Source organism: Saprolegnia diclina, assembly GCF_000281045.1.
Source record: "Saprolegnia diclina VS20 unplaced genomic scaffold supercont1.212, whole genome shotgun sequence".
NCBI classification, from domain to species: Eukaryota; Oomycota; class Saprolegniomycetes; order Saprolegniales; family Saprolegniaceae; genus Saprolegnia; species Saprolegnia diclina.
This window is the reverse complement of record NW_008246279.1, coordinates 982-11,163: the sequence shown is the minus strand read 5'-3', so window position 1 is coordinate 11,163 and position 10,182 is coordinate 982. Positions and strand designations below refer to the sequence as shown.

General features: G+C 57.9%; 5 protein-coding genes across 6 annotated transcripts in view; all 5 read right to left on the bottom strand.

The window, feature by feature from the left end:
- The window catches only part of SDRG_17197 (hypothetical protein), a gene marked incomplete at both ends in the record, with an annotated part of 1,460 nt that extends 223 nt beyond the window's left edge, over window positions 1–1,237 (bottom strand). Inside the window, 5 exons of the mRNA XM_008623436.1 lie at window positions 122–190; window positions 238–381; window positions 429–615; window positions 663–732; window positions 778–1,237. Coding sequence (XP_008621658.1) covers window positions 122–190; window positions 238–381; window positions 429–615; window positions 663–732; window positions 778–1,237 — 930 coding nt within the window. The remainder of the gene's footprint in view (window positions 1–121; window positions 191–237; window positions 382–428; window positions 616–662; window positions 733–777) is intronic.
- A 428-nt stretch (window positions 1,238–1,665) lies between these two features.
- On the bottom strand, window positions 1,666–3,209 carry SDRG_17196 (the record flags this gene model as incomplete). Of its 2 annotated transcripts, XM_008623435.1 has the most annotated exons (7): window positions 1,674–1,856; window positions 1,902–1,946; window positions 1,993–2,094; window positions 2,139–2,192; window positions 2,256–2,683; window positions 2,732–3,053; window positions 3,099–3,209. In XM_008623435.1, 7 exons carry the CDS (start codon window positions 3,207–3,209, stop codon window positions 1,674–1,676), a joined length of 1,245 nt encoding a protein of 414 aa, XP_008621657.1. The 2 variants fall into 2 exon arrangements, with proteins under 2 accessions (XP_008621656.1, XP_008621657.1); XM_008623434.1 differs by having other exon boundaries at window positions 1,666–1,856; window positions 2,139–2,683.
- A 1,477-nt stretch (window positions 3,210–4,686) lies between these two features.
- On the bottom strand, window positions 4,687–5,268 carry SDRG_17195 (hypothetical protein). Its single transcript, XM_008623433.1, has one exon. The coding sequence runs from the start codon at window positions 5,231–5,233 to the stop codon at window positions 4,820–4,822; it is 414 nt and encodes a 137-aa protein (XP_008621655.1). The 5' UTR covers window positions 5,234–5,268; the 3' UTR covers window positions 4,687–4,819.
- A 1,029-nt stretch (window positions 5,269–6,297) lies between these two features.
- SDRG_17194 (hypothetical protein) lies at window positions 6,298–7,331 on the bottom strand. Its single transcript, XM_008623432.1, has one exon. The coding sequence runs from the start codon at window positions 7,261–7,263 to the stop codon at window positions 6,409–6,411; it is 855 nt and encodes a 284-aa protein (XP_008621654.1). The 5' UTR covers window positions 7,264–7,331; the 3' UTR covers window positions 6,298–6,408.
- A 1,558-nt stretch (window positions 7,332–8,889) lies between these two features.
- SDRG_17193 (hypothetical protein) lies at window positions 8,890–9,731 on the bottom strand. The gene has a single exon (XM_008623431.1). The coding sequence runs from the start codon at window positions 9,365–9,367 to the stop codon at window positions 9,014–9,016; it is 354 nt and encodes a 117-aa protein (XP_008621653.1). The 5' UTR covers window positions 9,368–9,731; the 3' UTR covers window positions 8,890–9,013.
- Window positions 9,732–10,182: the final 451 nt, after the last annotated feature.

The window sequence follows — 10,182 nt, the reverse complement described above, 5'->3', positions numbered from 1 at the left end:
GGCAGCGCAATGCGGCTCTCGGTCGTCGTCGCGTCCGCTTGGTTGCGCTGCACGAGGTTCTTGAGCGCGATTTGCTAGGCCGCTCGATCAACGGCCTCGATTTGCACCGAGCAGACTGTACCTGCAAGAGCAGTTCTTGGAGCTGCTGCTTCTTTTGCTCAATGCTTTTGAGCCGCTGGGCCTTCTCCATCTACATAGCCCGCTCGTCACATGAGTGTCGGGGGTGCTAGCTCGTACGGTGAGCAGCTCGAGGTCTTGTTTCGCGTTCGAGGGCAAGCCGCGCCAGCGAATCTCCTTCTTTTCCTTGGAGATGATGTCCATCGCCATGAGCACGTTGAGCGCATCGTAGACGCGGCGCCGAATGTTCTTCTCGTCGTACACCTAGGGTTGCGTGTGATGCAGGGTGGCAGCGGAGGCGGACCGATTACCGAGTCGGACGGACGCATCGTCACAAACTCGTGCACGAGCTCGTCGGCAACTTCATTGTACGACGTCACGTGCTTCTCTTCGACCTTCTGGCACACCTTCATGCTAAAGTGACGGAGACCCTTGCTGCCCTTCTCCGAGACAGCACTCACGGCGCTGGCGCGTGGTGCCTTCTTCTTCTTGGGTGTGCTAGGACAGGCATGAGCGGCCGGATGGACGAGGTTCGACAGATGTACGGCGTCGGGAACGGCAGCGACGCCGACGCGTCGGCCTTCTTGAGCGGCAAAAATGACTGGTTCATCGAATCTAATCGTGCACTAAATTCTTGTTGCATGCTGCAAGGCGTCGTACCCCACTCGCGCTTAAGGTCGCGGAACTGGCCGTCCTTGAGAAGACCGGCGTCGGTCGCCATTTTCTCGAGGCCTTGCACCTTCATCAAGTTGATAAAGTCGTCGTGAAGGCTGCGCGGCGTCGCCGACGGCGCTTGGCTGGCCGCCGCCGCACGAGTGCTTGCCGGCGCCGCGTCCACCTTGGTCTCTTCTTCATCGTCGTCGTCATCGTCGTCGTCGTTTTCATTGTCGTCGTCGTCGTTTTGCACGGGCGGCGGGAGGCTACGCTTGAGCGCCGGTCGAGCGGGCTTGGCCTGCGCCACAGGTGTCACTGCCCGAGCAGGCTTGGCCAGCGCCAATGGTGTCACCGCTTGCGGCGTGAGCTTCGCCGACGCCGTTGCCTTGCGCGTCTTCTCCAGCGCCGGCGCCGAAACGAACTTCTCGGCCACGTCGACCGTCTTCTTAGCGCGTGCTGGGGCCATGGATGGTCGGTCGCTCGCGGCAATCTTACTGAGCCCACGCGAGCGTATTGCAGGTCTCCGGATACACACCCCATATCCGTAGATGTGGCATTGTACGATGTACGAGACCGTTGCCGTACACACTACAGTGGTCAAGTCACCAGGGCCGCCACTAAATTCGGCGTTGATGCCACCTCCAAGAAACCATCAACCTCCCCAAGCTACTCGAGCGCACCTTCGATATCACTCGAGTGAAGGACGCTCGCAGTATGTATGCATCGCGGCTACGACCAAGGTGTACCAAGTCATGGAGTGCAGCATCATGCTGCACTCCATGACTTCAAGGTGGCATTCGATGCCGAGTTTAGCTACAACCCATGTACGTGTACGGTTTCTCATACATTAGTGTACGAACTGGCAATGTACCTCATCGGCTCTGCCACGATGGTCAACGAGCTCAGGCCGATCCGCTGTCCTTGTCCTCCGCAGCCTCGTCCTTGCTCTCGTCCATGTCTTTGGCGTCCGCCTTGGCTATCGATTTCTTGGGCGATGGCGGGCTAAACGACTGGAGGGACGGAAGAATGTCAAAGCGGAAGCCCGAGACGTCCATGGGCGTGTGCCCCTCGTGGTTCTCGCGGAGCTACGTCTTGCATCACGCTATGGCGACGGTGCCAGCGCAGTCTACCGCAAGGTCTTCCATATGCAGCTCCAAGAAGCGGGCCATGGGTGCCTAGCCGCATGCCATGGAGCTATCGCATGCAGCGATGGTATCGGACCTTGGTAAACGCATAGGCGTAGTGCAGTGCCGAGTTGCCGGCCATATCCGCTGCGTTCTCGTCGTGCTGCGGATGCTCGAGGAGTACGGTAGCAAGTGCGACCTAGCGCTTCATCATCATCATGGTGACGGGCCAGGAACTCGCACGCTGCCCGAGATCGCCGCCAGCATGAGCGGTGTCACACCAAAGGCGTCGGCCACGTAGGCAAAATTGTCAAGACCTTCCACGTCATATCGCAATGCAAGGTAAAGGTAAAAGGATATCGAGCGTTGCATGGGGGCGCTGCAGAGAGCGTGCAAAACACGCACGTAGCGCCCTTCGATCGCCCGGCGCTGGGGCTCGCTGACGTCCTTGGCCTTGCAGCGGCGACAAAACCCGTCGACCTGCGAGTCGTCGCTGGCATCCACCATCACCACACTGCTGTGTACCGCGAGGTGGAGCGCGTTCCGGCTGCAACGCGGTGTTACGAGGTCCATGGCCGCCGGTTCGTTCGCGAGCCAAAGCTCCACTGCGTCCAGCCGACCGTCGCTGCACGCGATCCAGCCGCTGTACTCCATGGCCTGTTTCGTCTTGGCATCGCGCGCGAGCATAAGTGGTGTCCGCCCTTGCGCGTCACGCGCTTGCCGCATGCGCTGGGCGTCGCAGTCCCACGCCCCCAAGTAGCGCACGATAGCAATCTGACCGGCCTTGGCTACCACCTCGATGAGTCTTTCGATACAGCTCGCTCGCACAAGCGTACCGGCGACGTGGAGCGCGTTTTGCTTTCGCTGGGAGACGGCGCTAACATCGCAGCCATCGACGTCTGTGGTTAACCACTGAACGACGTCAAGGGCACCGTAGCGAGCAGCAGCATGCAGCGGCGTGCAACCATTATCGTCGCGTGCGTTGACGTTGGCGCCAAACTGCAAGAGAAGGCGGACGCTGGCAAGGCTTCTCGCGGCCGCGGCAAGGTGCAGCGGTGTCTTCTTCGCATTCGAGAGTGCGTCCACTTGGATCGTGTCGCGCAAGAGCAGATGCCCGAGAAGGTCTGGACCGTCCTCGGATACGTTTTGCGCTGCATGCTACCGACACCGTCGCTACACGTCAGCGATACATCGTCTGCGTACGTGGAGGGGAGTCCACCCGTTGGCATCTGCTGCATTTATATCGACTCTCGGATGCTGACCGAGCGCCACCGCGAGAGAGTCGACTGTTCCTCTCCCAGCAATCTGCGCCATTCTGACCCTTTGGAATCCAAGAGAAGGTACATGCCTTGTGCAACGGTGTTTGCAGCAGCGAGCCTGCGAGAGCACCATTGCTGGCGACGTCCAGATCCGCGTGGTCGGCGAGGTAGGCGGCGGCGCGGGAGCGATCACGAGTCGCATCCAGGGTCTCGAAACCGGCTAGCACATCTAGTCAAATACACGTCGTGGTCGTGTCGACACTCGGGCACTCAAACGCTGGCGAATGGCTTGCAAGGGTGCAGCAGCCAAGACTGCGTGGACGGTCTCTTGCGCATAGCATCGGCCACAGCCAAGACGAAAACATGCAGAAATCACGTCCCGCTGCCCCCGTCGGGCTGCGTAGCCCAGTGGCACTTGCCCCGATTTGTCTAGGTCGCGAGATGGAGCAAGTGTCCTTTGGTTCGAAAATGCAAGTACCCGGGACATCGAGCTCCGACAAGTGTGATGCGAGTAGTTGCGCAAGCCGCGGCTCGGCCCGTAGCAGCTGTGGCCATACACTCACCTGGTTCCATGCGGCCTACGTAGCGTTATGCCTTTGTGGTGCTTGGATGAATGAGCCTACATGGTGGAGCACCGAGCAGCCGCAGGCATCCAGCGGCAAGAGCAGCTCCAGTAGCCTCGACGACCGCGTGCGTGGCTCGTCCTTGGTTGCGTCACTAGCTCACGCCCTGTGCCAACGAGCTAGTCTACAGGATGGCTGACGCACCGAACATAGCGAAGCAGGACCTCGGCGGCGTCGGTCGACGGCTGCATCAATGCAATGTGCAGAGGTGTGCGGTCGTGAGCCGTGTCCTTGATCAACACGAGGTGGCCCAGAGACAAGGTAGCGAGCTGTGCCTCTAGCGCTGCGTCATCACAGTAAACAAGTGCACGAAGTAGCGGATGCTCCGAGGCGGAGAGGCGCGAGAAGGACAGACTGGAGGCTTGCGCTGTACTACGCCGCTGCTTCCTAGTACACCGCCTGTATAGAGCACCAGTGTGTATCGTGCGCAGAGTACTTGATCGTTGGAGGCTGGTCGGGCGTCTCAACCGTGGGAGTCGGTTCGAAGTGGTCAACTTTAGCGTCGGTCGCAGCCTTTGCCTTGTCGTCGTTGCGCTTGGCTTCCACGAGCTCGTCCGAGGATTCGGAGAGCTGCTCCTTGCTCTGTGCAGCACGGCTGTCGTCGCTGTCACTGGACGGGTCGATTGCTGCTTTGGCTTCGGCGCACGACGGCCCTTTCTGAACCGGCTTTTCCTCGTCGACCTCAGACGTCTTGGGCGCTGCCAAAGTCGCATATTTGTTGAGCGCCGTTGGGCTGCGCGAGGCTTCTCTCTGTGCAAAAGACGCGAGCGCTGACGGCTGCACCGCGCTGAGCTTCTTTGGCGACTCGGGGTGGCCAAAGGTTCCGCTAAGCGCTGGACTCTGAAGCGTTGCGAACTTTGGTGGGCTTGACGGACCTCCAGGAGACAGCTTGCAGCTACCCAGCGGCTTGAGTGGGCTCAGACTCATCGCGTCGTTTCAAGTCGAATCCCGATCTTTCGTCATGACAACAGGACAGCACTCGTTGTGTTACTACATGTACTGGGTCGCACTCGATGCCTGCGACTACACTATACGTGGCACGTCACTGGAGCTGCGAGGCAAAGAGGCGCGGCCAGTATTGCCAGATAGAGGCGACGGCCGCATAGACTAGAAAGGCGAGGGCGAAGAGGCCCACCACGCGCGGTAGCCACAACCGCAGTTGATGCAGTCGATGACGCCGCTCGAGCCGCTGCCAGCGGATCTGCAGCTGGAGCTGCTCGACAGCGTGCTTGAGGCGGCGCTGTTTTACGGTGTCTTCTTGCTTGGTGAGCTTGAGCGTCACGTCGGCGAGCTCGAGCTCGAGCGCGACGCAGCGCTTCTTGGCCTCGAGGAGCTCGTGCTGGAGCTCAACTTGGCGCTGTGCGATCGGGTCTGTGGGCACGCGGGGCTTCCCGAGCACGTTGTTGACGACGGCGACGACGACCTGTAGCGCGCCCGAGACGAAGGCCACTTCCATCTTCTCGCCTTGATTTGGAAACTCTATGGAACGCCGTATCTTTTCTGGATTCGGCATATCTATTTTGATGTGGCACTAATGACATACACTCCTTTTTAAATTCGGCCAATACCGAAACGGCTTGAGCGCTCGCCCACACAACAACTTGATGAGCTCGTTTTGATGGGCATCGCAGCGAGTCAAGGTCCAGAGAGCGCTTCACTCGTAGAAATTGTAGCGCTTGTCTAATGTCCTTCACGGCAAACCCTGTTTACCCCGCGTGTTATGGCTTCGTCTCGCTCTACAACATTGCTCGACCATACTCGGTGCTCAGTACCCACCCCGGACCGAGCGTGCGGGATATCCGAGAGATAAAGCAACGCGAAGGCGGACTTGGCGTCATTCGAGAATATTATTAAGCTTACTTCGACCAAGCAAACGCCTTGGTCGGCCAGCCGACACAAACCAGCGGCGAACTTTGGGATGCTGTGGGATATATCCTGCCCTCGATGGGAAAACCTAATTTGGGTCCTTTTTTCACAGATCCCTGATTTGATTTCCAGCAGCGACATGGCCGCGACCATGACCGCAGCGCGCCAAGTCGACACGCTTGGAAGGACCAGGGAGCGCATGCCGCCGCGGACGACGGGCGCGCTAGGTTAGATTTGAGGCGCTTATAGTACACACGCAGAGCGCGCTCGTGTTCCTTGCATATCGACACGACAGGAGCTATCACCGAGGTCGAACGCCCGCTACCTCGTCGCGCCACCGAGCAGCCGCTAACGAAGCCGGCACGAGGCGTATGAGGAGGAGCAGCGCATAGAGGTATGCGCCGTCGACAGACGTCGCAAGCACTTTCCTTGTACACCGCCACTCATCGCATTGAGGACCCACGATTGCCGCTCGGGTCGCGTCGCGCAGGACCATCCATGCGCTGTCCTAAAACCCAACGTCGACGTGCATCGATGAACCGAACGCGATTTTGCAACCCGCGTAACAAAAAGCACGCGGTGAACCGAACCACTCCTCCCCGAGGCTGGGGCGGTATTTAGGCAATACGCCCCCTGAGCACTCCCGCGTATCGAAACGGAATACATCAAGTAGCTCCGACTCGGTGTATGTATGTATGTAGTCAAGTCGGTATCTGCCAAGTCGACACTTATCACTCCATCGTGGCCGTCGCAGTGCATCTAATATTATTCCATGGGAAAGACTTGGAGGTGCTGGGCGGTATCAACCGCAAAGAGCAAGCCGTTGTCGAGTGCGACTCTAATCCAGATGTTGGATCCGGTCGCTGCGTTCGGCATCGTAGCCCACGTCAGGTTGGCCGAGAGCGCGCCGACGGTGCAGAGAATTGTACCTGGAGAGTTCGTGCCGCAGACGCGTGTGCCATCAAACGCAATGGTTTGAAACCCCGGCGTCGTCACTTGCGTCCACGTCTTGTCGCTGAGCGTGCTCTGAAAGAGGCTTGCTGGCGTGGCGTAGTAAATCGTGTCGCCATGAACTGCGAGGGCGTGTGCGTCGCTTCCCCCGAGATCGGTCCAATTGCTGGGACCATGCAGCGGCGAGCAGTAGATGTGTTTAGTGCTCGTCACGTCGCTCGTGGCAATCATGCACACCGTCGTGCCATCGGTCGAGACGGTTCCGTCGATTCGCATGTCTTGTAAAAACGGGATGGACGACGTCATGGCGCTCGCCGAGTTGTTGGCCGTGGCCGCCACGGACGGAAGCAAGCTCGGTGTATGGTCGTTCTCCGTGTAAACGACGAGCTTGTCGCCGCCGAGCGCAAAGTGGTGCGGGTACACACCGACTCCGTTGGCAAGCGTGCAATCGAACTTGGCTCCGAACGTAATCGGGATCGTCTCGGACGTCGCGAACACGAGACCCAGGGGTAATTTACCAGGCTCGTTGTAGCGGGGGCGGGTAGCAGCGACCTGGCCGCCACCGGCGGCCACATCAAAGTAGCCCGTCCCAAGGTCAGTCCATGCAGCCGGTGCGAATGTCGGGGCGGGTGTTGGTGCAGGCGTCGGGGCCATCGTCGGTGTCGGCATGTCGACGCCGCAGCTCAGATGGGCAGTTCTGGCGCCGAGGGCAAGAGAGAGCAGTCCGAGTATGCGCATTGAGGCGATTTGAAAAATGAAAGGCAAGCGACCGAAGCTGGTGCGAACATTACCTACTACCAAAAGGAAGGTACGGCAGCAACCCCGTGCATCGATAAGTTTTCGACGTGCACAAACAGTCTCGTATAATGGAGCATTTTTCCACTTGACCACGAGCGCGGATTCATAATTTATCGCCATAGCGTTAGCAAGTTGAAATGCAGCAGAGACCACAAACCAAATACAAGACGAGCCTCTTGCTGTAATCGACTTTGACCCTTTGCAGCAATTGGATCAACGCAGATTTTCGAAGCTCCGACGCCATCACCCGCTCTACTTCCGGTAGTATCTCGGCTTTCACAGTATCAGCTGTTGATGAGTCCAGTAACATTCGTACTAGCTGTAGTCCAACGAGGTTGCGTGTGCAGCTGATCCTGCAACTACGCATACCAAACCGGAACACTCAATTCCCATCGCCACATCCACACCGTCTAGGAACTGTTAACGCGCCTCCCCAACCCGGAACCGATGTCGTAGTAATAATATTCCGCAACCAAAAGGGACAAAGGTAAAAAGTTGTTGGGTTTGGAGAGAGATGGTTGCCTCACGCTAGCTCCTAAGCCGTCGGGGTGCTGCTTTGAGATTGCAGCACTTGCATGCGATTTGGTGTTGCCCGAGACCCCAATCAAACCCGTCGTTTTGTCGACCAAGGCCATAAATGGCCGTGACACTACTGATCTTTTCGCTACATCATCGTCCGTCCAGGCGCTGAGATCGCTCAATGGCGCGCAGTCGACGTGGCGGCGGAGATACACGTCGCCGGTCGTCGATATGTCGTGGACTGTGACGCACATCGTTGCGCCATCGGTCGCCATCACGCTCGATGCATTTTCGGCGCTAGTCGCCAAGGCGTAGAGCGCCATGTCCTGAGTTGGTTAGACGTAGAGCATCAACACGAAATGGATAGACGGTGCTTCCGTCCGGACGCGTCACACCTTGACAACATGGTTGTTTCGAACGTCATCGGAATCGTCTCGGACGTCAAGAGCGCGACCGTGTCAAACGCGCTGAGAGGGGTCGCAGCGACCTGACCGGCGGTGGCGGCCACATTCAGGTAACTAGGACCAATGAGCGTCTATGTGGATGCCGACGTTGGGGTAGGCTCGGGGGTAGACGTCGAAGTCAAGGTAGGTGTCAAGGTAGTAGTCATCGGGGACGGCGTGGGTGTTGGTGTCGGCGTCGGTGTCGTTTTGGGAGTCGGAGCTGGTGTTGACGCGGGGGTATCGACGCAGGCGACTTGACCCGTGGCGGTGCCGAGAACAAAGCAAAGAAGACCAGCTACGCGCATCGACTGGTCAAGGCACGGGGTGCTAGGAGGCTGGGTCGTGAGGGCCTCTTGTATACGAAGTTTGCCAGTATTGATGGCGGGAAATGTCAGCCCAGTACACAGGGGTACATGTGAGAACACATATGTGGATAGACTACAAGTAGGCATGCTGCTCCTTCCGATGCGCTTATCGATGCTAGTGGGCAGAGACTCGTCGCGTTGCTTTGGTTTGTGCGACCAAATAGGATATATCGACAAGGAAAGCAACATAGATTAACGTTAGTGTCCAGTACGCAAGGTTGAAAAATACACCTTGGTTGCCCTTGAAGTCCGCTAACATCGGCACACCAACGCCATGCTCACGTGGGCCTTAAGTTAAAGAGTCATTGGTGTCGAGTGCAGACGATAGACCGCATAGATGAGAACCGTGAGTCTCAAAAGGCCCAACACGTGCGGCAGCGACACAAGATGTTGCCGCTGGGCGAGTTTCCGCGAGCGGATTTGAAGGAACTTGTCAGCGCTGTTCTTGAGAAGGCGCTGCTTCGCGGCCGCCTCTTGCTTGGCGATCTTGGCTTCCATTTCGTTGCACTCGCCCTGAAGCTTCTCGAGCTCGGCTTGTCGCAGGGTGTGCTGGCATTCGGCGTTGGGGTCCGCGGCAATACGAGGCTTCACCAATCTGAAGATGGCCATACCGAGTTTAATAGTAATCGACACAAGCAGACTTTCCATTGCAGCAGCAAGCCCGTGGCGGGCGGCCTGGCGCGACCATGACGTCGGACGTCGACGCGCGCTCGAGCCTCTGCTACGAGGCCAACGCCTTCATCTACCTCCTCCCCGAGGACGTGCCCGGCGGTCTCCTCACGCAGCCTGTCTACGCGCGGGTCGGCGACTCGGTGTCGTCTGCAATATCGATATCGGTACCGTCCATTTGGCGACTTGGCTTGAAAAGGGTATCCGTAAATTTGGCAGGCGACTGCCCGGTACCGTACTCGACAAGTGACCGAGAGAGGGGACGAGAAGGAGCCACGAAGCACACGCGGGGTGCGTGAAACGGAGGCAAAGTCGAAGTGACAGGGAGCGTGCGTGGTTCAGTGATATATCGGTTTTAGCAGCACATTATCCGGACGCGCCAAGCAATCTGGGGTCCAGAAAAGAACTTTTGCACATGAGTTCAGTCAAATCAAAAGAAATCGGATCGACTTCGGAGACAGTTTTGGAGTACGGGAAGCATATATAACAAACATTTAAGGGGAATCGAATGGTGTAGTTCTTATGGACAGAAACGTCGTAATTCTAGTGCAAATTAGGTGTCAAAAGGTCGTCAGGGTAGGGCTACTCGCCGACAGCTGACCAATCAGTGACCTGTTGTCCGCCTCCGGCGTTCCTAAGCTCTGCCGTTGGCTCCTGCCGTCTATCACTTTCACCGTTTGACCAATGAGATCGCTAGGAAGCGACCAATCAAAAGCGCTGAGCACTTTGGGCCCTGTTTTCTCAAAACGTCATAAGCCGATAGCGGTTCCTTTTGATTTGACTGACCTCACATG